The sequence below is a fragment of the Peromyscus eremicus genome, chromosome 2 (assembly GCF_949786415.1).
Source record: "Peromyscus eremicus chromosome 2, PerEre_H2_v1, whole genome shotgun sequence".
In the NCBI taxonomy this organism is placed as follows: Eukaryota; Metazoa; Chordata; class Mammalia; order Rodentia; family Cricetidae; genus Peromyscus; species Peromyscus eremicus.
Genome location: NC_081417.1, coordinates 54,247,642 through 54,273,300, shown reverse-complemented (window position 1 = coordinate 54,273,300; position 25,659 = coordinate 54,247,642). Strand labels below are relative to the sequence as shown.

Below are 25,659 nucleotides of genomic sequence, written 5' to 3'. Positions count from 1 at the left end.
AACAGCCTGCAGGTAAGGAGACATTAATCATTTCCACATCCACACTCAGATCTCCTCCAGTGACTAAGGTTGTGACATGCACAAGGACAAGATCTAGCACTTACAGCATTAACTTCCTGTGATGGACCTACTACTACCTGCATTTTGACTTCTCAAAGAGCTTCTTCAGCTGCTGGAACCTCTCTAAAACCTGAAAAATTAAAAATAATTACAAATATATCCATTTTTTAAAGCTTTGATGAATACTTTCATAAAACATATATAAACAGTAAAATTATTGTAAATAATAGACAAATAATGTTTAGAAAAATAAAACATCTTCAGGCCTGGGGAGAGAGAATGCTGCCTAGCATGTACAAGACTGGAGTTCAATCCTCAGCACTACACAGACTAGGCATGGTGGCACATGCCTATAATCCCTGGAATCTTGAGGTGGAGGCAGGAGGATCTAAAATTCAAGGTCATCCTTGGCTCCACAGTAAATTTAAGACTGGGCTAGTCAAGTCTCCCAGTCAGAGTCAGTCTCGTCTCGTCTCGTCTCGTCTCGTCTCGTCTCGTCTCCTCCCCTCCCCTCCCCTCCCCCCCTCCCCTCCCCTCCCCCCTCCCCTCCCCTCCCCTCCCCCCCTCCCCTCCCCTCCCCTCCTCTCTCTCTCTCTCTCTCTCTCTCTCTCTCTCTCTCTCCCCCCTCTCTCCCTCTCCCTCTCTCTCTCTGTCTCACTCACACCTTTGCTTTAATTCTCAATTATTCTCAAGCATTACCATCTAGTTCCTTGGGAAAAAAAAAATGTATGTAGATAAAGGGGGGATCTGGATCATTTCTGTCATTTCTTATACAATCATCAAACTTAACAGTACTACAGGAAGCAATATATTTAAACAAGTTAGCCAATAAATATCTTTGTGTTTTGATAGGTTGAAAATTTAATTTGGGGCTGGGAATATAGACCAACGGTAGAGTTCTTGCCCAGCATGCATGTGGCTGGGTTTAATCCCCAGCACAAAACTAAGAAAGTTAAGTAAAATAATAAATCTAAGTAAGTCTGGGAGCAACATCTCTGAGCTAATAAAAATGTAAAATCTGAGTAATTACCTGATTTGGATTTTTATTCAGCTTGACAGCTAAATATGTAAATGTTTTCAGGGATGGCATTCTTTTCTGACACTCTAGTAAAATTTCTCGGTCATCATTTCTGAGGAGGAAAAGTTGTTATTTAGCTTTTTATGTTGACATAGAAAGGTAATAAGTTCCACTGCCTTCATAGCTTTCAACAGGAACACCACTTTCAGTAAATTCTATAGTAAAAAGTGTATGTATGCAAAATCCAAAAAGTTCACATAAAACTCAAAGTACATTCTATTTATGAAATAGCTTAGAAACATCCATTATGTACACCCCTATTTTGTTTCACAACTTTCACTGATCTGTCACTCCTTTCTAAACTGTGTTTGTAAGAATTTCCTTCCAGGTTCTTCCCCAGGTATCAGAATGAGCTATTCTCTCAGCAAATGTATATGGACATTGTCAATTCATGAGCTAAATGAATATGGTGGTGTGTATATACATGCTTTAGCACACATGCATTTACCTTCTAGGTGTGCTACCAAGTCCTAAAACCAGCTACAGTTCAGTAGTAAAAAAGAAATCTAGTACCATAATCTTTGTAAGTATAGTATTCTAATAACTAGAACAAGGCACTCCTGAACAGTTTAGATCTGCTACAGATCTGGTTAATTTCTCTAGTCTTAATGGAAGCTATGTTAAAGACATGGGGGAGTTTTCTGTACTAAGATTAAAACTGTTCCATTAATCTAAAATTATTTCAAGACCTAAACCAGGGTATAAACTCTAATATTTTTGTTCCTTTGTTTTTTTAATTTTGGAGTATTTCATTTTAAACAAATTCTCTTAATTAAAAAAATAATAATAATTTCCTTCCAAACGAAAGAAAATCTTTTAATAGAAAAAGGGAAGTTAAAAGTAATGAAAGCAGTGCTGGAGAGATGGCTCAGTGGTTGAGAGGCTGCTCTTCCAGAGGACCCAGGTTCATTCCCAGCAACTACATGGCAGCTTATAACTATCTGTAACTCCAGTTCCAGAGGATCCGACACCCTCCTACAGACATATATGCAGGCAAAATACTGATGCATTCTGCTGACTCCCCAGGGGAGACCTTGCCTTGGATGAGGTGGGAATAGGGGGTGGATTGGGGGGGAAGGCTTGGGGGTGGGAGGAGGGAGGACAGGGGAATCCATGGCTGATATATAACATGACTAGAAAATCTCTTATATAAAATAAAAAATATAAAAAATAAATAAAATTAGTTAAAAAAAAAAAAAGCCAGGCGGCGATGGTGCACACCTTTAATCCCAGCACTTGGGAGGCACAGGCAGGTGGATCTCTGTGAGTTTGAGGCCAGCCTGGTCTACAGAGTGAGATCCAGGACAGGCATCAAAACTACACAGAAAAACTCTGTCTCGAAAAACCAAATAAATAAACAACTAAATAAGCAAATAAGTAAATAAATAAGTAAATAAATAAATGCAATGAAACCCAGTGTGGAGACTTAGAAGATCCTGAGTTTAAGGCTAGCATGTGCTACAGTGAGGCCTAATCCAAAAGCAAACCAGCCAGCCATGTGGTAGCTCATACCTTTAATCACAGCACTTTGAAAAAGTGGCAGGTGGATATGAGTGCCAGATCACTCAGGGTTACAGAGTGAGTTTATATCTCAAAACCGAAACAAACCACCTCCCAAACAAAACAAACAAATCCCACAATAAATAGCTCTATTAAGAGGAGTCATTCACATCTCTGGATTAAAAACTGTTATTTAGATTGTTTTACACCATAGCTAGATTGTACCAAAATACACTGCCAACTAATTTTGGCCAGTTATTCTTTTTTTAAATTATGTGTATATGTGTGTGTGAGAGAAAAAGAGTGTGTGTTTGCATGCAAGTTCAGATGTTCTCAGAAGCCAGAGACATTGGTTCGACTGGAACTGGAGTTGTGAGCCACCTGATGTGGGTTCTGGGAACCAAAGTCAAGTCCTATGCAAGAGCAAGTGTTCTTAACCAACGAGCCACCCCTTCAGCCCCTTCTAAAGTAATTAATCCATCATGTCCCCATTCAAGATGCAATAGAATTCTGAGGGAACGACAGATTAGACTGCCAGCCTCTCAAAATCTCCTAAGGATTTCAAACATTTCAGGAAAGTCTTACCTTGTCCACGAAACTATAACTTCTCCCTTCTTTTTGATAACATTCTTTGCAGAAAGGCTTGTTGGAAACGTAGCAAGTGCTGTTGCTGAACCCTTCACCACGGGGCTAGCCTCTGATGACAAAGATGTATTGTCATTCACTGCAGGTTCCCTTTTCTTGCTGGCTTGCTTTCTGTGAGCATCACCATTTCTATCAGAATTCTGAGTAAGTCTCTTGGTCTTTTCATTACTTAAGTCTGTTTCCTTTCTTTGTTTTTTCTGAGAAGAATGATTTAGACCAGGACTGGTTTTTCTCTTCTTGTGAACATTACTCAGAGTCCCAGGCAACTCTAAACAATCCAAGTTCGATGGTGGTTCTGATTTTAAAGCATGTCTCTTTATTTCACATGAGCCAGGAGACTCTGGGGTCAAATCAATACAAGTTTCTTCAACAAAGCATTCTAAAGGACTGCCTGCCCTTCCCATCTTTGCTTCTTTATTGTTATCCTCATCAATACATATTACCTGGCATTCCAAGCCTTCAACAGCTAACACAGGTTCACTACCTTCATTTTTACCTTCATTTGAAGTATCATGTGTCAAATCAATAAAAGCATCTATAGTATCAGGCTGTAAAGAACTACTAATTATCTGTGCATCTTGATCTAAGTTGGTTCCAGAACATTCCAAGTGGTCAATATTTAAAACTGTTACTTCCATGAGTTCTCCCAGGTTTTTAGTCTCAGTGGCTGGATCTTTTGTTAGGTCTATGTGTGTATTAGGAAGATGATCACCGACAGAGTGTGGAATTTTTTCCGTTGAAGGCAATTCTTGAAGGTTCTCAGAAATTTTTGGTTCCCATACTTGATGCATCTTGAAACAATCATCAACCACTTGATCACAATGCTCTACCTTACTTGAGGCATCTTTAAGAAATTCATATATATCTGGAACCTGTGTTTGTACTATAGAGTTCTGTTCTTCATGAATTAGCTTGCTATTATCAACATTTTTGTCAGAATTCTCCAAGTCTTCGACAGACTTAAAAACAGTACTCTGAAATGGAGTAGGTTCTTTCTCTGCTGCCACATCAGCTTCTTTTCCAGTTCTAGGCAAAGATGTCAAGGACTCCTCAGCTACCATACCATGTTTAAGGCTAGGGGAGGTAGATGGTGCTGCACGCCGTATTTTCACAATGAAATGATCATTGGATTTCTCCATTATGACAGCATGCATAGGCAGATTAGGGTGGTACTGAAAGCCTGGAGCAACAGATCGGCTTGTCCATGATGAACAGCTTGACTTACTGCTTGAGTTATCAGACTCCAGAGCTAGATGAATGTCCTGTTCAGAGGCATCCTCTTCCTCAAGCAAAGCATCTTCACTAAAATGTGCACTAATAACTTCTTCAGGAGTTGAAGTTGACAGAACTTCAGGCTTTAAGAAACTCAAATGGCCATCTGACTTCAGAGGTGATGGTACTGTTAAAGAGACCGCAAGATCTTCTAAGAGTATGGAAGAGATGCAAGGTTTACTTTTTTCTGAGCTGTATACATTATCTTTACTTAAAGCAAGGTTAGAAGATACTTCAAACATACAATTTTCATCTAACACATCGGGATGAACTGGCAGAGAGAGTCCTGAAGATAGAGATGGACCCTTTTCAGATGATAATAAAGACCAGTTATCATCACTGATCACTTTGGGGCACGGAGAAGCCCCCTCTGAAGCTAGTTCTTCTGTTGTGCAAGCCGGTGCAGAGTCACACTTGAGGCTCTCTAACAGCTGTTTCTCTGGAGTCTTTAATTCCCACTCTGTCTTTTCAGTACCATTAACACCGGTGTCCAACAGATCAGAACCCTGCAGCAAACTTTTAAATATTTCACCCATCTGTGCATCACTCACTAAGTTAAAAGTAAGGCTGGATGCCTGCTGCTCAGTAAGGATCTCAAAACTCCGTTCTGGCTTAGCACCTGCATGCTGCAACACATGTGCCTCTTCCATGGTATTTCCTTCATTCTTTCCTGGCTTGGGGGTGCTTGGGCAGTTCATTTCCAGAAACTGTTCTTTACATTCAGAGTTCTTTGTATTATCAGGACAAGTGCTAAAATTTCTTTTTGCATCATGCTTTACTGTGCTAGTACTGCTGTTATTTTGGTTTTGATGTTTTTTTTCAAATTTTTCACATCCCAGTGAAGATTTAAAATTCACAGTATTTTCTGATTTTGGCACTTTTTCTCTGTGTATTTCTTTGTCATTGTTCATATTCCCCTTCTGACAATTTGAATGTTGGGTTCTCTCCTTACATTTTTTTTGAAGTTTTCCTTCACCATTGTCACTTCCAAAGTTTACAGAACCACAAAACTTTACTAAGATTTTTTTAAGCTTTTCAAACAAATAATCAAGTTGTTCGTCTACAAACTTCCACAATTTTCTTTTCATATCTGGTTGTTGTTGTTCAAACAGGCGGTCAACTATGCCATTCTTCTTCACTTGTTTAAGGTTAGATTCTATAACTTCACAAAGGCTCTTCTGTAAAGTACTCACTGACTTACAGATCTTAGAAAAGTCAAGGTATTTAATTAGGGATGTGAAACTCAAAATTGCTGATTCAATAATTCTATGAAATTGTATCAATGAAAATTTCATCTTGAATTTCATGTAATTTTTCCTTACATGTTGTCCTAGCGTCCGTAACATGTGCATAACCTCCACTACAGAAGAGGGTGCAAGAGTAAGTGGAAGGATTTTCTCCAAGCAAGAGATGCTCATGGTTTTACTTTTCCTTTCAGTGCCTGAGGACCTAGATTCATTTGGTCTTTTACTAGATGTGATGCTGTCCTGAGGGGGTTTTGCAACAGTCTGCTTGTGGTCCTTATGCACATGTGCAGTACTCCTCCTGTTCCCTGGGCTGCTTTTACCCGTCTGTGCGTCAGCAGAAGCTCTGGGTCTTGCACTCTTTTCCAAATGTTTCTGTGCCACAGACTTTTCATCATCACTTCTAATTTCTCCTTCTTCTAATTCATCTAAAGAAAAATTCTTACAAGAGTCTGCTTCTGAACATTTGTCAAATCTGGGAACTGGTTTTTTATTTTCCTTATTTAGACCAGACTGATTCTTGAAGGTAGAATGAATTGAACTGGATGGAAATTCATCTGTGGAGAAGAATATATTAAAATCACATGACCACTAAGTCTTAGTCATCTGACATTTGCATCTTAAACACAACCAAGTATTATTTTAATAACCTTTTCCCCTTTAAGGCAAAATGTTAATGCTCAATAATCATTTCCATTGGCCTTTATTTCTTGTCTTACAAAGAACTCAAAAAGTGCTAGGGTTGTGACTCGGTGGTAGAGCATTTGCCCAGCATGCACTGAAGTCCTGGATTTGATTTCCACCACTGGGAAAAATAAAAGTCCCAGAAGGTCAGTTAACTAACAAGTGTGTCATCTGGACACTTTTTGTTCCATGTGATCAGCATTACTTCCTCTGTGTTATGTGATAACAGCTTCTGAACAACAGAAGTATACCTGAAATCTAAGACTATACCTCAGTAGTAGTGGAGCACAGGCTTTGAATACTCAAGGCCCTAGGCCTAATAATCCACGACAAAATAAGAGGATTATGTATGGATGTATGTGTGAAGACAACTAAACAATTCGTCCAATCACTCCCCTTTCTAATAAAAAGTTCAACTGAGCATGGCAGTATACAACTACAATTTTAACACCTACGAAGATAAGGTGGGATGATCACCAGTTCAAGGCCAGTCTGGGCTACACAGGAAGAACTTGCCTCAGGAAAAAAAAAAGATGACGGTAGAAAAACGGCTTAGTGTCTAAAGTGTTTACCACTCAAATGTGAGGACTGGAGTTCGGCTCCCCAGCACCTACATCAAAGCTTCACAGGTATGGTAGCGCACCTGCAACCCCAGGGTCTGGGAGGCAGAGAGAGAGACCTCTGGCAATTCACTTAGCTAGACTAGTCAAATTAGTGAGCTCCGGGTTCAAGGAGATACATTACGAGGAGAGAGTGATTGAGAAAGATATCCCACATCAACCTCTGGCCTCCACACTAGTGTATACACACATGAACATGTATACACTTGGACATTACCTGCATACACACATACACACAATAAAACCTTTAAGCATGGCAGAGCTGGGGTGGAGCTCAGCAGGAGTGCATGTCTAACACAAGAGGCCCTGGCCTCAGTTCCCAGCAGCGGAGGGAAAAAGAAGAATTAAGAGTTGTCTAAATTCTATCTGGAAGATGGAGTCATCCATCAAACTATCTGTAATTGATACCCACTGGCAAAGGGAAAACCAGTTTCCTTTAATGAAGTGCTACTGGTTTATCAACCATACTCCAGGACAGGGACCATGCCCAGGAGTAGTTGGCCTACACAAAACAAACTATTTGGTCTTTCGTTTCTTTTGTGTGTGGGCGCTTTATGGTTCATTTTGTTTTGTGATTTTTTTTTTTTTTAAACTTACTGGTTTTTTTTAATTTGTGTTTTTGCAATTTTGTGAGATTTTTGAAAGAGAAAAATATAAAGTTGGATGGGTGAAGTGAGGAAGATCTGAGGAGTTGGGGCAGGGAAAACAAGATCAAAACATAGTGCATAAAAAAATTTAAGTTGTTTTGGCTGACGGTGGTGGCACATGCCTTTAATCCTAGCACTTGGGAGGCAAAGGCAGGCAGATCTCTGTTAGTTTGAGGCTAGATTGATCTACAAAGTGAGTTCCAGGACAGCCAAAGCTACACAAAGAAACCTTGTCTCAAAAAAAAAAAAAAAAAAAAAAAAAAATTAAGTTGTTTAAATTTATATTAAAGGCTCAGTGTACACTTCTATTTTTAATTTATTCACTTAAACTTACTTATTTTTTCCTAAAGGACCACTGAACTTGATGTTGTATTTACGTATCTATATCTGTACAAAATAATGATTATAAATGTTTGTTTGAAAAGGTGAAATGCAAATGTGAATTTAACAAGTTGTAGATTTTCAACACCATACAAACTCCTTTGTTACAAATAAATACTTATGCTTCAAAATAAATAAATTAATTAATAATAACAATTAAAAAACTTATTTTTATTTTATGTACATTGGTGTTTTGCCTGTATATATGTCTGTGTGAGTGTTGGATCTCCTGGAATGAGTTACAGACAGTTGTGAGCTGCCATGTGGGTGCTGGGAATTGAACCTAGGTCCTCTGCAAGAGCAACCAGTACTCTTAACAGCTGAACCATCTTTCCAGCCCCTCAGTGTACACTTCTAATTAATATTTGAATAATGATTTTTTTTTGTTATCAGAAAAGATGGCACAGGAGCTGGAGAAGTGGCTCAGTAGTTAAGGGGACTTAATGCTCTTGAAGAGGACCAGGATTTACTTCTTAGCACCCATACGGCAACTCACAGCTGCCTCTAACTCCAGTTCCAGGAGATCCAGTGCCCTCTTCTGGCCTCCATAGGCACCAGGCACACAATTGGCGCACATACACACATGCAGGCATTTATACATACGCAGAAATCTAAAAACTGGGGGGGGGGGGGGGGGGGAACTAGAATAAAGGTTCTTGCCACACAACCTTAGTGGTCTTAGTTCAACCCTTAGACCCCATATAAAGGTGCGCTAGAGTACCAACTCCATGGTTGTCCTCTGATCTCCACAAGCATTCCTTGGCACACACAAACCCCTTACACATACACACAATCACACAATAGAAATGAATAGTTTTTGTAAGTCCCCAAAGCACCTATTTTGTTTATATAGTCTACACTGTGACAAAAGGACAACTTATAGAAGATAATATAAACTATTACCTTTATGACGGTTATCAAACTGGGGAATTACACAAGGGCTCTCCACACTAAGAACTTTTGCTACAGGTCTCACTGGACTATTTAAAGGGCTGATGGCTTCTGGAATAGGTCTCAGATGACTAAAGTCAATGCTCAAAACTGAGTTATCATCATCTTGATACACTGAGTTTGAGTCTCCAGTTTCTATTTTGTGGTCAACCAACTCAGTCTTCTGTGGTGAAGGTACAAAAGTCTCTTTAGGTAAATAAGGATCCAAAGGACAAGATTTATTCTCAACCATAGGTGTATCTTCAAGAGAAGATTCAAGTTTAGGATTATTGTCTCCCAAACAGTTTACTAGTGCAATGCCAGGTTCTTCAACCAAAGGCTGCAGAAGGCTCTCACTGGCCACAGCTGCTTTTGGTGAAAGAACCACCTTCCTTTTTACACCTTCAGAAATATCACAACAATTCAAATCATTATGTCCTTTGGTGTCCAATTCTCCGTCCAAGGCTTCAGAAGCATGTCCTGGTAAAACATCCATAACCACAGAAGCTGTGGCCCTCGTACCACCACACGTCTCTTCCACTTCCACTGAAGGAAGCAAGGGTCTTGTTTGCTCTATCTCTGCATGTGCTGGCAAGGAAATTTCTGTGCCACAAACAAGCATTTCACAAGGCATAGTATTCTCAACAGATTTAACTAACAGTCGATTTTCTTCCTTTGTTTTGTTTTCTGCAATGCTGATCCTGAGTTGAGATGCTGCTGGAAGAGCCTCCTTTGGCTCTGGTAACCCTGATTTGGTTTCCTCTGTACTGGGTTCACTGACAGAAGGAAGACATGCCACTGTTTCGGTCTTCTCCGAGGACTGTGAGTTACACATGCCACTGGGCTTGGGCACACCAGTTATTTGATGCTGGTTATCTTGACAAACAGGCTGCTTTTTAGCAGGAGAAAGAGTTAAGTTCAATTTTTCCATGAAGCTTAGCTTTAAGTCTTTGCTTTTTCCTTCATTTGGTCCATTTTCAACTTTCATTGCACACTCTTTATTACCTGTTCCTCTAGAAACCTCATCATTAGAGACTTCACATTTACCATTTTTTGGCTCAATCTGTCTCTTTACATCAGTAGTGCTTTTCTTAGCTTCTTTATTAGTCCTTTGCAAATATTCAGTAGGCGATTTTTTGTCATTTTTCACGTGTCTATTTTCGTCTTTGTTTTCTCGCTCTCTTTTCCTCCTGTCCTCAGTCCTATGTCTTTCTGATTTGAAAGGTGTACTTTCCCACTGGTGTGCAACACTGACATCCTTGGAGTGTGAGTGCTTGCTGTTTCTGCTGCTCGAAAGAGAAGATGATCGTCTTCTGTCTTGAAAGCCGTGACTGCTCACCCCTCTGTCTCTTCTGCAATCTTCCCTTCCCCTCCTCTCTTCCGGATGGTATTTACTGAAGCCGTATTTCATGTCACTCTTGGAATGAGGAGGCAACGCCCGATCCACTCTTCCCCGGTGCCCCTGGTCCTCTCCTGCTGGTTTAAACTTCACATCACCTTTTCTTTCTGCTTTGTCTTGAGACTGAAGCTCTTTCCTGTGCAGATTTTGTAATTTTCCATTTTGTCTCTCTGGATTTTTGTCATTTTGAGATTCCACTCGAGTGTGTGGCCTTTCTCTAGAAGTCTCTTTCTCCCAAGAGGAGGCGCTGCGCTCACTTTTATACCCCACACCAGTGCTGCTTTTGCTCTCGGGACTTTGGCTCTCAGGCTTTGTCTCACTGCTTCCACGTTTCTCAGGGTTTCCTTGGAGTCTGCCGTTAGCCTCTTTGTCTCTTGGCTCTCCATCACTACAGCTGTTATTCAAGTCTTTCTGTGCTCTGTCAGGTCCTCTGCTACACTGGCTACGTCTAACGCCATTCTTTCCTCTTCTATTATCCTCGTTTGAGTTACCTTCGCCAACCTGGTAATGAGAACGTGACCAGACATTGTTGGCACAATGTTTCTCAATACCCGTAGGCAAGTGCAAAGGATTCTGTGCTTCAGAATGTGATTTTCCTCCTTCTTCCAGGTTTGGCTGTGAAGTGTTAGGATGTACATCTTTATGAACATCACTTTTAAGTCTGTGGTCAGTCTTTGAACAATCATCCAAATGGGGAGATCTGGATCTTGAGTCTTTTGTTCTTGCAGTTTTATGGTTATTCCGAAAATGTGGAAACTCAGACAATCTATTAAGAAACAAGAATTAACAAAAAAGCAAAGTTAACTGATACTTAATAGTATTCTACATTTTAGTCACATATGACATATTTTTCAAATTTAAGGGCCTAGATACTGGCAAAACCAGTATGAACAAGCGATTTGGGCTGGGGGCGTACTGCAGTGACAAAGCATTTGCATGCAAGAAAACACTGGATTAAAAACAAAGAATTTATCAGTTTCCAACTAAGTGGGTCCATTCTCAATACAAGGAACTCTCTCGTTTGCTTTTGCTTAAAGGAACTCTATCCCATCACTGCCAGTTAGTTCTCTTTGGACTCCGCACAGGTGCACAGCTCCCAAGTAAGCATAGCACACTTCGTTTAGGACAAGTGAGCTTACTTTCTTCCCTTCAATAACCTGACTGAATAAAGAGAAAGTCTTCCTAGACGAAACATGATCAAACTCGACATAAGGCAGATCATTATCGGGGGCAGATGACATACGGAACTGTGGTTCTTTCCTTAGAAGGGTGACAAAGGCCCATTGTTATGGCTTGGATTGGTGTTCTTCTTAGTGACAAAATATGTGAGCCAGCATGACAGTTGGTAGAAGAGCTTGCCTTGGGGACTGGTAACCAAGGACTCCAATCCCAAGCTCCACCTAACTGGAGGGAGGGCCAACAGCCACAAGTTGGCCTACACAGACAGACAGACACACACACACACACACACACACACACACACACACACACACACACACGGAATTTCAATTTTTAAAAAATAAAATAAAATATAGATTTTATTTGCAACTGCAGTTACCAGCAGAAGGTCTGCACAGATTGAGCTCATCAACATTTCATCATTTGTAGCCCCTCTCTGAGGGACCACTGACAGTTAATGCTGTTTGGGGAGAAAATGTTACTTTATCCAGTTGTATAGCTACTAAGCAATTGCCTATGCTCAGCCTCCCAGCCATGCTCATGCAGGCAACCTTAATTTAACTCGAATTGCTCACACACAGAACAGGACATAAAAGTAGGAAGACTTCTTGGAAGAAGAGTTTTAGCAGGAGAGGGAGAGGAAAGAGATCGGAGAATGAGAATGAAATTCATTATATACACATATGAAACTGTCAAGTATTTTTAAAAATTTAAAATGGAGGTATCTTATATTATCTTTATGTAATAACTTCACCTTAATGAACTTCAACATCACGACTTTTCAAAACTCTCTTCCTAATCAGTACTCACTGTGTAGAAAAACCCACAACAGAACTTCAGAAATAAGAGGATCGTGTCCTAAAGAAAAAGACTTAGGAGACCCACAACCATCAGCAATATGTACACCTTATAGAACGCTGTTATGTTTGAATTGTACTATTTATTCCCTTTACCTTCAGGAAGTTTACATGCTGAGGTCTTGATGCACAGTATCTAAGACTATAACCTTACTTGGACACACTAAATTAGAAAACCAATACAGATCTCAACTCAGTCAATTAGGTATTAGAGGAGTAACTTGATGGTACAGCTTTTGCCTAACATGTGGGAGGCCCTGGTTCAATCCCTGGAATCAGAAAAATAAGCAATTACCAGAAGATACCTGAGACAACTGGGGAAGTGTGATAATAAGCAGCAACTATGAAAGGGAAATACTTTAGAACTAAATTTTGGGGTTGGGAATTTAGCTCAGTGGTAGAGCGCTTGCCTAGCAAGCACAAGGCCCTGGGTTCGGTCCTCAGCTCTGGGAAAAAAAAACAAAAACAACAACAACAAAAAAAGCAACTACATTTTGCTAAGAGATAGAACTTCTGTTTCACAAAAGATACAACTAACAGAGCAAAAGGCAAGTCACAGAACTAGAGACTTTTCCAATACAACACATGCTGTATATATGTGTAATGTACCCCACCACTTATCAAACCACAAATTTCTAAAAGACAGTGCCAGGTCCCAACTTCTGGTACAGACTATAGAGTACTACCATTAAAAGTTTTGATTTAATCATATTTACTTGTTTTTGTGTGTTCATTCCTGGGTGTATGTGTGTATGGGCACACACACACACAAGTCAAGGTCACAGGAAAACAGGTGGGAGTTGGTTCTCTGCACCATGAGGATTTCAAAGATGAGCCTCACGACATCTGGCTTGGCTGCAAGCTCCTTTATCAGATGGGCCATTTTAAAAGCCCTCAAAGTTTTACCTTTATATATACTTTTACATTGTACATTTTTCAGTATTCACATGTTTAATTTTTCTGTTTACTTTAGCCATGTTAATATTTCAATTTTGCTTCAGTAAATGTTAAATTTCAACTACATGCTAACTAGTTACTATTATAATACTAGTTCACAGTGAAAAAAGTTGGTAGAATATTTATTAAATAATACATAGCCACATAAAACCAATTAATAAGGTTTTACACACACACACACACACACACCTTTTCAAGCTGGGCATGGTGGCATACTCTTTTTTTAATCCCAGCCCTTGAGAGTTAGAGGGAGAAGGGTCTCTATGAATTCTAGGATAACCTGGTCTATAACAGAGTTCCAAATCAAAGCTACATACAAGCAAACCACCACCACCATCACCACCACCACCACCACCAACAACAAAAAAACCCAAACAACTTCTCCAACAATTCAGGAACCAATGTCAATACAAGGTACACTGGGAATGACATAGGTCAATAAATACATAAACATCTGCCTTTACTTTCTAAAGACCTAAATAAGGCAAAATGGTCCACACAATGGCAGTCTTTACGCCAGATAACATGAGAGTAACTGGGAAAATGCTCAGACCAAGCAAACACATCCCTACTTCATGAAACTTCCACTGTAGTAAAAGCAAAAGACAGAAACCAAGGAATCTCATTCATAATTTGAAGAACTGCAGGTATAAATAAACCTACAAAAGAAGTCTAACTTAGACACAGAGACCAGATAAGTATCTCCAGCCAGAAAGATGGTTAATTAGGGGCTGGAGAGGGGGCTTAATGGTTAAGAGCACTGGCTACTCTTCCAGAGGATCTGGGCTCAATTCCTCTAGATTGAGAACGGTGATCACAACCATCTGTAACTCCAGTCCCAGGGATCTGACACTTTCTTCTGGCCTCTACAGGCACCAGGCACACACATGGTATACATATATACAGACAGACAAAACACTCATACACATAAAATTAAAAACAAACAAACAACAAAAACAAGATGGATATGCCAAAACCAGAGGACAAAGGGACAAGCCATTCCACAAAGCAGAAAAAGGACACACACAAAGGCAGACCTTGGGGTACCTGAAGGAACTGAAAGAACACCAGAGCCGTGGTACCCATGCAGAGGTAAGCTGGCCTGAGAAGTAGTTGGGCCTGTACTATGAGGGACTGGAGGACAAGTTAAGATATTTGACCTTTTATCCCAAGGGCAGTCAAAAGCCACTGACATTACTACTGGTTTGCATGGGAGTAGGCAGGCTACAGCATCTGAATAAATGAAGAGAAATAAACACAGTGCCAGACCACGGAACATAAGCATCAAGTGGTGGCTTTGAGGAGTGGTTGAGAGGGAAGCATCACAAGCAGAGTGATGATGTGTTCTAGTTTGCCAGTCTGGTGTTAACAGCAACTTCTCTCAAGGACTCTAACGTCAGCACTAAGCTAAATGCCACCCACTTCCTACAAGTCTGGCTTACACTAACTGAATAAATGACATTGTTTTCTACTAAGCTAGAGAACAATGGAAAAAGCTTCATAACAAACTTTTTGGATAAATTTTGAAGGCCCTTTAAAGACTCATGTAGATATAAAGTACACACACACAAATTAAATTGGCCTAGCATGTATGAGATTGTTCTTCTGAAGAAACTGAAAAAGAAAAGAATGCAGCAGGTAGACTACAGAGACAGCACATTGGTTAAGAACACATTACTGCTCTATTTGAGGACCGGAGTTCAAATCTCAGTACCAAGATTGGGTAGCTCACAAACATCTGAAACTCCAGCTCCAAGTGGATCTGATGTTCCTTCCGGCATCCATGGGCACCGGCAAGCACACAAACAAATAAAATAAATTTAAAAGAGAGAGAAAAAAAGGACAAAGGCTTGATATTTGAGAGACCCAAAGTAACAGCCAAGACAGAAAAATGAACCCAGGAAGGTAATTAAAAATCATCATATTACTAATGTAATTATAGGGAGAGACTGCTGCTTCAAAGCAGGAGGGTAACAGAGTTAAACAACACACAAGAAAACAAGTTAAACCGACAGTCAGAAACTGTTTGATGGATTTAGTGGAAGTGACTGATGATCAAAATGACAACTGCTTTGGTAGACCAGTGGAAGCAAAATAGGACTGGGCTCAATAAGTGCAAAGGGCTGGCAAGATGGCTCAGTGGGTGATGGTACTTGTTAACCTGAATTTAATGTTTGGAACCTAACATGATAGAAGGAAAGCTTGTGTACACGTGTGTGTATACACACACACACACACACACACACACACACACACACACACACACGAGATTTTAAAAAAAAAAAGTGCCAAGGGCTCAGTGGTAAAGCCAAAACTTGCATAGCCCACAATACTCTGGGTTCAACTTTCCACACCACCCAAAATCAAAGCAACAACAACAAACCCACATTACAAAAGCAGAATTTGAAACAAGGTGTGGTAATGCATGCCTCAGGAGGATGAGATGGGGGATGAACAACAAATTCAAAACCAGCCTTAACTATGTGGTGACACCCTGTCCATCCTTAAACACAAAACAAAACACAACAGAAAGGGAAGAAATGGCAGCAGCAAGTAAGCAATTCTTTCAATTCTGTCTATGGGGTTGATGGGGTAGGCGTATAGATATGAACTCCCCTGGACCAAAACGTCACCCTGAATTGAAGAGTAAGAAAAATTAACAACAACAAACCACTTAAGAGGAATTATTTACTAACAAAAGGTTAAGTGTATATTTCTCCTTTCTTTCTTGTCATTTTAAAATTTACATTAATTTGTTTACTTATTTGGGGAGGAGGAGGGCTCAAGCATGACACAGCACACGTGTGAAGGTCACAGTACACTTGTGGGATTGGTTCTCTCCTAGCATCTGGATTTACGGGTTAGTCTCGGGTCAAGGCTTGGCTCAAGTGCCTTCACTTGCTCAGCCTTCTGCCTTCTAGGTGGTCTGGGCATATGCTTCACTGGACCTGAGCTACTTCCCCAGCCCTGCTCTCCTGTCTCAGTATCAGGTGTGACCAGCAGAACTCAGGAAACACACAGTGAATTTCTGTGCTAAGCAGTACTAGAGTAAGAGCCCAGTGATTTAGAAAACTATGTATTTGGAAGTGTGTGGCAATGTTCCATCAGTAACCATAGTTATCATTATAAACCATTAGCAGAGTATTTGCCATTTATATTAGAATTGTAACTATTTAATGAAATACATATTTCCTCCTTTGACTGAAAATAAAATCATACTTCATGTGAAAGGTGACAGATGACATCCATGGTGATACCTTTGGTGAAGATGATTTATCTCTTCATCCTTACGGTTTATCTCCACTCTGGCAGTTTTGATCAGTGCGGAGATATTCTTCTTAAGAGACTGGTTTTCATTTTTTAAGTTCAAGTTCTAAGACACAGATTAATAAGATCTATTAACAGACAAAAATATACAGAATTGTCAATAGTGCTACTTATAATAACTAGTTGTTGTGGGGTGGGGTTTTTTAAGATAAAGCTTGCCTGTACATATCATGATAACCTTGAACTCTCATGATCCTCCTGCCTCAGCCTCCAACGTGTGGGGGTGTATTACTGGTATATGTCACCGTGTCCAGCTTTCTACTAATTGTTGAATACTAACTAATGCTAGGCATTATACATTTTATCTCAGGTTTCCTATTGCTTGGATGCAGAAGCTGAGATTCTGAGACGATAATTAACATCAGAAAAGGCCCACCTGATAGGAAATACTTCAGACAAGCATCGGACTGTAAAAGCAGTAACACAGGACAGCAAGTTCTACCTGGACCATTAGACTGAAGTTTAGTTTTAGTAACTACTTAGTTTTTATAACTAAAACATGATCTGCTAGGTGTGGTGGTGTACACCTTCAGTCCCAGCACTCAGAAGGCAGAGGCAGGAAGATTCTCTGCAAGTTGGAAGCCAGCCTGGTCCACATAGCAAGCTCCAGGCCAGCCAGGGTACATTGTGAGACCATGTCTTAAAACAAACAAACAAACAAAAAACCCACTAAGAAATGCTAAGCATTACCCTATTGAACAAGCTAACCATGCAAAGATGTGTTAGTTTTCAAGTAAATGAAAACAGAATCTAGAGCTGGTTCTTTCAGGGAAAAGAGAATCAAGAAAACAAGTTTACAAAAAAGTAGATAGACCACTGTCACATTCTTTATTTTTGCAGCACAATCACAAAACGGACTATCTGACAACTGTGAATCCCCATTTTTTTCTACCAAAAAAAAAAAAAATTTCTAATCTTTGTTCCTCAAAACTATTCTCTTTTAGCTGAGTGTGGTGTTACATGCTTTTAATGCAAGCACTTGGGAGGCAGAAACAGGCAGATTTCTGAATTCAGAGACAGACTGATCTGCATAGGAAGTTCCAGGTCAACCAGGGCTACACAGTAAGACCATCTCAAACAAAAGAGAACTATCCTCTTTTAATCCAGCCACTTCTAAAATTACCACTCAATTATTAATTCATCCAGAGCATGTATGTCAATGTCATTTAACTTTGAGTAAGTTTTCCTATAACTTTCATAATCAAATAATTAAATAGCAAATTCACAAAAAATATTTTTCAAAGTGGAGAGGGATGGATATGATCAAGGTATATTGTATACATGTATGAAATTGTCAAAGAATAAATGTAATTTTACACACACACACACACACACACACACACACAAAGAAATAATGTCAGATGCTGAATATTTAGCTCACATGATAGAGATCCAGGCCTTGGATTCTATCTCTAACAAATAGAAAGAAAACAACTTTATACGCTGCCGATACTTTACGACCTTAATTGCTAATGACCAAGAAAATAGGGCTGGGGGTATACTTCAGTTGTAGCGCACTTGCCTCGCATGCACAAAACCTGGGTATCAATCTTTTTTTTCTTCCTTTTTATTTTTTATGTGCATTGATGTTTTGCTTGCATGTATGTCTGTGTGAGCATGCTAGATCTCCTGGAACTGGAGTTACAGACAAGTTGAGAGCTGCCATGTGGTTGCTGGGAATTAAACTGGGGTCCTATGGAAGAGTAGCCTGTGCTCTTAACCTCTGAGCCACATATCCAGTCTTGATATTAAGCTTTTAAGAAGCTTTTTATGAACTGAAAACATTTTAATATTTTAACTCTAGTTCTTTTAAAAGGAGACAGAAGGAGACAGTCTCACTATGTTGCCCAGGCTGGCCCTCAACCCCAAGGTTAAATGATCCTCCCACTCCAGTCTAAGCAGCTAGGACCACACTCATTCATGTATGTATGACTGTAGGTCTGTCTGTCCTGGGGATCAATCCCAGGTTTTCATGTTCTTCAATAAAACATTAACACAAGGCTGCCTGGGAGGATAGCTCAGTTAGTAAAGAGCTAGGCATACAGGCATGAGGATGTAAATTTGATTCCTCAGAACTCACATAAAAAGTTATTTTGAGTATAAAAAGTTGTACATGCTTATAATCTCAGCACTGGAAAAGTGGACAGAGTTGGATCCCTGGGGGAGGCAGGCAGCCTAGCTACTAGGTGAGACGCAGGCCAGTGAGAAACCCTGTCTCAAAAGACAAGGCAGACGGTGCCTGAGGAACAACACCCAAGGATGATCTCTGGCTTCCACACCATGTGCAAACAAGTGCACTCACACCCATTCACTCATGTGCACACATACACACTCAAACATAAATGTTTAACAAGGAAGAAATAACCATGATACCTGTGTCTGTATTTCCTTAAACCTTTTCATCAACTCTTTCATTTGCTGCTGACATTTCCCATATTCTGTCTGCAACTGTAAAACACAAAAGGACTAATTTAAGCATTATTGTACTTCCTTAGCTATGATGTACTTATAGGTTATTTAGACAGATTACATTTGCTTTTATTTGGGTTGTCATTGTTTCTCAGGTTCTAGATGTAGTCCAGGTTGCTTCACTCTTGATCCTCCTGCCTCAGCCGCCCAAGCACTTAGACTATAGGCAAGTACCACCAAGGCTGCCCAGATTGTTAGTTTTTAAAGTTCAGCCCATTGATAGTACATTATGATAAGCTTCATATTATACTTCTGAACCTTAATATTCAAATATACAGTTAAAAGAAATTTGTTTCATATAAATCTCAGCACACATTATGTAACACAACTTTAACATAAATAATGAAAAAATAAACTGTTCTATTACAGTAATGGTTTACTAAAGTTTATATATTCAGATAGCATTTCTTGGAAAAACAAGTCAGAGGCAGAAACTACCTTAAATACTGTTAATTTAAGAACTACTTCCTGGGGCTGCAGGAGAGATGGCTCAATGGTTAAGAGCACTGGCTGCTCTTCTAGAGGACCTAGGTTCAATTCCTAGCAGCCACAACTGTCTGTAACTCCAGTTCCAGGGGGTCTGACACTCCCACAGACACACACGCAGGCAAAACACCAATGTACATAAAATAAAGATAAATCATTAAAAATTGAAAAAAAAAAGAACTAATCTCTAAACACAGAGTATTTGTTCAATAGTAAGCTGCAGCCTTCTCTTCAGGGGCTACAGAACTAACTTCTTAGTAACAGTGACAACTCATACGTCATTGTATGTTGCTTCCTTTGCGGTTCCCTCTTCAGTCAGGATCTCTTCATACAAATCTAAACAGTTTCTGAACGACACACACGATCTAGCAGTACTGTCTGAAAACAAACAAAACTTCTATTAAAATATTTGTTAGGGTTCTTTTGTGAATTAGTTTTATCAAAACATTTTAGTGAGCATAAAGAATAGTTTGTTGTTTTATATTTTATACATGCACACTATTATTTTTTTGTGTTATGATTCTTAAAGTTGCACCTACTTCAAAGGGTTACATTTCTCCTCATCTGTATTTCATACAACCTACACTGATTTCATAGATGATGGCAGGAATGCCACATTACATAAAAATGGCTGTTTCAAAGACTCCAGTGTTGTAATTATCTCTATTACAAAACACTGAAAGAAGACGGGCCATGGTGGCGCACGCCTTTAATCCCAGCACTTGGGAGGCAGAGGCAGATGGATCTCTGTGAGTTCAAGGCCAGCCTGGGATACAGAATGAGTTCCAGGACAGCCAGGACAGCCTTGTCTTGAAAAATCAAAAACCAACAAAACAAAACCCCAAAAAACAAAACAAAACAAAACAAAACACTGAAAGATCTGCCTGTGGAAAAGCTCTAATTGGACAGGTGGCCAGACACTCCATTACCGTTCTTCCAATGCATTTGAAGACACTCACAGCAACAGTATTCTGTCACAGCATAGGCAGGGATGCGTATTCAACAGCACCAGTGCCATTCTTACTGATGCATTTGAAGACACTCACAGCAACAGCATTCTGTCACAGCATAGGCAGGGATGCATATTCAACAGCACCAGTGCCATTCTTACTGATGCATTTGAAGACACAGCAACAGTATTCTCTGTCACAACATAGGCAGGGATGTATATTCAACAGCACCAGTTACCATTTCAATGGTATGAAATGTTTTTCCAAAGACCTAATTAAACCTGACTCCTAGAGGAACAAATCTGTGTGCTAATATGTTCTGATCAAGCTTTAGGCCAGAAAGAAATTACCTCAGTGTAATCATCTCAAAGAAAGGGCGTATTATTTCAGAGCTGTAAGTTACTAAGAGTCAATAACAATAAAAGAAGCAGAGCAAACCACCCAAACAAAATGAGATGTTTTATGAAATTTACATACCAGAAGCAGCACTGTCCAACCCAGCATAAATGTCCAATGAGCCTTCATCATTATTTTTAAGAGGAGAGGCTGCAAAAATGGCAAAGACTAGTTAAAACTGGCTTATGAGCTGAGGGGTTTTTTCCATTCCTACTTAGAAGGACAAGGAAAGCACTATATTATTTCTGCTTCAAAGAAACAGACAAGGGGCCAGGTGGTGGTGTCACACACCTTTAATCCCAGCAGCCAGGCTTATGAAGACCTCATCATCTTAAGGAACAAAACAGGGGAACCCTATGTGAGTTCAAGGCCAGCCTACTCTACAAAGTGAGTTCCAGGAAAGCCAATGATACATAGAGAAACCCCTCTCTTGAAAAACAAACCAACCAAGCAAACAAATAAGACCTAAAACAACAACAGAAATAAAAAAGAACCAACTGAAAGTTCTAAAATAGAAAACTACATATAATAATTATAGTATATCATCATCATCACTGGATATGCTTGACTGTGTGCTACTGATTAGTATAAATTACCCAATTTTTTTAAACCAAATCTGTAAAACAGAGGGAAGGAGGAAATCCTTTAAAATCCTATAAGGGACTGGAGAAATGGCTCAGTAGCTAAGAACACTGGCTCCTCTTCCAGATAATCTGGGTTCGATTCCCAACAACCACATAGTGGTTCACAATCATCTGTATTTCCAGTTGCAGGGGATCTGAAGTGCTCTTCTGACCTCTGCAGACACCAAACACGCATGTAGTGCACATACACACATGTAGGTAAAACACACATAAAATAATGTGACTAAATCTTAATAATTAATATTTAAAGAGTTCTACAGAATAATGTCAAAATCTCATACAAGATATAACTGAAGTCTAGAAACAAAAGATAAAGGGAAAATGATACCATAATAATACTAAATGAAGATTAGCAATGGTAAGTTATCCTTCTAAATGCTTTTAATTTCTTTAAGATAAGACTGTTGAGCCGGGCGGTAGTGGCACACACCTTTAATCCCAGCATTCGGGAGGCAGAGGCAGTCGGGTCTCTGTGTGTTCGAGGCCAGCCTGGGCTACCAAGTGAGTCCCAGAAAAGGCACAAAGCTACACAGAGAAATCCTGTCTCGAAAAAACAAAAACAAAAAAAAAGACTGTTGAGGGCAGGGCAGCAGTGGCATAGCCTTTAATCCCAGCACTCAGGGGGCAGAGCCAGACAAATATCTGTGAGTTTGAGGCCAGCTTGGTCTACAGAACGAGATATAGGACAGGTACTAAAACTACATGGAGAAACCCTGTCTCGAAAAACCAAAAAATAAAAAATAAAAAAAAAGACTGTTTAAAGTAAAAATTAAAGCATTATATTGTTGGGGTTAATTAGATAGACATCATATTTGGACTGTCATATACAACACTCATAACAAAGAGCAAGACAGAGGACAAATGTAACCATACCTAAAAGATTAAAATTCCTTGAATAACCACCAATAATAATGCAAAGAGGTGTAATCTAAAAGCACACATATAAATGAAGATTAAAATGGAATTCAAAAGCACAGGCCAAGAATGTATGCCAGGTCTTCCATTATTTAAACAAGCAGGCTAGGATGTAGGTCAGTAGTAGAGCACTTGCCAGCAAGTACAAGACCCAGAGTTCAATTCCCAATACCACAAAAATAAAAGTAAGAAAAAAGTAGGTATGTGGACAGACTTGAGAGTGATACGAAAAATAAAAGACAGCTATACCCAGTAAACAAGAATAATGCCATTTTTTCCTTTAAAATTAATAGAATTAGTGTGATAAACATTTGTGAGGAGTTGGAGAGATAGTTCAGCAGTTAAGAACACTTCTTGCTCTTGTATAGTACTACAGTTAAGGTCCCAGGACCCATATCTGGCTCACAACCATCCATAATTCCAATTCTAGGGGAACTGACCCCCTCTTCTGGCTTCAAGGGCACCAGGTATGTCCAAGATGCACAGACATATGTAGACAAAACACTCACACACACATACACACACACACAAAAAAAAAAAAACCTAAAAAAGTTTTATTCAAAAATTTAAACATTTGTGAATTTAAGTTAAAAAAAATATGAAGATATTTTGAATTTTTCTGTTGATTTAATTTTTTCCCCCTTGGTTTTTCAATATAGGGTTTCTCTGTGTAGCCCTGGCTATCCTAGAACTTACTTTGTAGACCAGGCTGGCTTTCAACTCAGAGATTTGCCTATCTCTGCCTCCTGAGTACTGAGATTAAAAGTATATAACCTACAATACAACAATAATAGCAATGTAACAAGTTGAAACTACATTAGCAAAAACAAGTAACAACTACAACTATTCCATCCAGAGTCCTTATGATGCTGATCAGACAGAAGCCCCTCCATGTCTACCAACATTAACTTTGGAAAACACGTTTTAAGTAAAAAAGAACGAACTAAGAGATCCTCCACCCCAAGTGATACACCTGCAATGCAACCCTTACATTTAAGACTCAGGGGACACTGTAGAGAAGGGAGTGGATAACCACGACAGCTGCTTAAAATTGTCTGCCATGTACTGCAAGGAAGCCATACCCATAAAATCTCAAAATATGGTTGCCTAAATAAGACCTGAAAAGTGACACTAACTTTGACATGCCAACATGGATGGGGAACTCTCATGACCCAACTCCTTGATGAAGAGCTTTACGAAATCAATGACTGCTGAGAACAGGAGAATCGAGTCTTTTCTAGAGACAAAGCCTACGACAGATTATCTAATCCCAAATTGTCAGCCCTAAACATACACATCTGAGCAATACTAAACGGACTCAGGAGGGTATGTGTGTGTGTGTCTGAGTAAATGATGTAAATACAGCGCAGGGGTTACAAACCCACATCACTACATTTGACATATGTAAGATATTTCTGTTTAGGGTTGGGGATATAGCTCATTTGGCAGTGTCTGCCTAGCATGCACGAGGCCCTGGATTCCCCTTACCCCTAACCCCCTGCAAAACAGATTATATTTTATGAGCTTATTTATTCCATGTCTTGTGCCAGATGGTGGAGGTAGTGCTGGCGGCAGCAGTGTATGCCTTTAAATCCCAGCACTTGGGAAGCAGAGGCAGGAGGATCTCTGAGTTCAAGGCCAGCCTGGTCTACAGAGCAAGTTCCAGGACAGCCAAGGCTATACAGAGAAACCTTGTCTCAAAACCAAACCAAAACAAACTAAAAAAAAAAACAACAACAACAAAAACTTACTTCAAAAGTAACAAAAATCTATTTGGGATATGACAATAGATAATATGACCATTCACACGAGCAAAACTGCAACCTTTATTACATTTAGAGACTTAAAAGCACAGATTAAGAAATATCAGCCAGGGGCTGGAGAGACAGCTCAGTGGTTAAGAGGGCTTGCTGCTCATGCAGAAGATCCAGGTTTAGTTCACAACACCCACAAGTTGGATCACAACCATCTGTAACTCCAGTTCCAGGGGATCCAACGTCCTCGAGTGTCTTGGTCACCAGGCATGCAAATGACACATATACATCCATGCAGGCAAAAACACTTATAAAGTTAAAATAAATTTAAAATATCTTAACAAGAGAGTGGGGCGAAGGAGAGAGAGAAGAAAGGAAAGGAAAGGAAAGGAAAGGAAAGGAAAGGAAAGGAAAAAGGAAAGGAAAGGAAAGGAAAGGAAAGGAAAGGAAAGGAAAAAGGAAAGGAAAGGAAAGGAAAGGAAAGGAAAGGAAAGGAAAGGAAAGGAAAGGAAAGGAAAGGAAAGAGTCAGCCAGGTTCAGTGATACATGGCTATAGTCCCAGTCCAATCTCAAAGCATAGTGAGAGCTACCTGCCCCTGTACAAAAACGGCACAGATATAGCTAAGGAGCAGTGTGCTGTGTAGCCAAGTATATGGCCCTGTGTTTGCTTTTTGGCACTACGAAAACAAGACAACAAAAACCAAAAAGTTCACATTTATGAAGTACTCTCTATGTCCCTGGTATTTTGCTATGTTAATTCACTTATATACAGAGAGAAAAAGTTGAGGTCCATTTCCCCTAAGAATAAGTGATTTTATAATTGAGATCAAGTGAGGTTAGGGCTATTACTGTGACGGAGTATGTACCTAGCATTTGAAAGGCCCTGGTTCTTAAATTCTCAGTACCAGAATTTAGAAAGAAACAAAGAGTAAATTCTGAAAGACAAAAAGAGTTCTTACCAGGACAGACATCAAATAAACCCGTTCCATCACCATTGTCATCATCTGCTGCCATGGTCCTATATCCTTGTCATAGGTGCCATCTAGGTATTAAGCATAAAGATTCCCACCATTAGAATAGCTTCAACTTACAAGGCAACTTTCAAATTTGAACACTGAATAACTTCAATCTCTCTCTAAAAAACAAACCTATACATTTAAAGAGAAAAATGCCTAACATACTCTGGACAAAAGTCTAAACTAAAAAATGAAACTCAGGGCTGGTAGATGGCTTAGCGGTTAAGAGCAATGGCTGCTCTTCCCAAG

At 39.6% G+C, this 25,659-nt stretch overlaps 1 protein-coding gene across 1 annotated transcript in view; it reads right to left on the bottom strand.

The window, feature by feature from the left end:
* Casp8ap2 (caspase 8 associated protein 2) overlaps nucleotides 1–25,659 on the bottom strand; it is a 44,386-nt gene that overhangs the window by 3,701 nt on the left and 15,026 nt on the right. Inside the window, exons 2-10 of the mRNA XM_059254074.1 lie at nucleotides 25,354–25,436; nucleotides 21,163–21,231; nucleotides 20,013–20,113; nucleotides 19,154–19,228; nucleotides 16,711–16,826; nucleotides 9,035–11,226; nucleotides 3,224–6,356; nucleotides 1,091–1,190; nucleotides 105–190 (exon numbers count right to left, since the gene is read on the bottom strand). Of these exons, the coding sequence (XP_059110057.1) occupies nucleotides 134–190; nucleotides 1,091–1,190; nucleotides 3,224–6,356; nucleotides 9,035–11,226; nucleotides 16,711–16,826; nucleotides 19,154–19,228; nucleotides 20,013–20,113; nucleotides 21,163–21,231; nucleotides 25,354–25,408 (5,898 nt within the window). The 5' untranslated portion in view covers nucleotides 25,409–25,436 and the 3' untranslated portion in view covers nucleotides 105–133. The remainder of the gene's footprint in view (nucleotides 1–104; nucleotides 191–1,090; nucleotides 1,191–3,223; nucleotides 6,357–9,034; nucleotides 11,227–16,710; nucleotides 16,827–19,153; nucleotides 19,229–20,012; nucleotides 20,114–21,162; nucleotides 21,232–25,353; nucleotides 25,437–25,659) is intronic.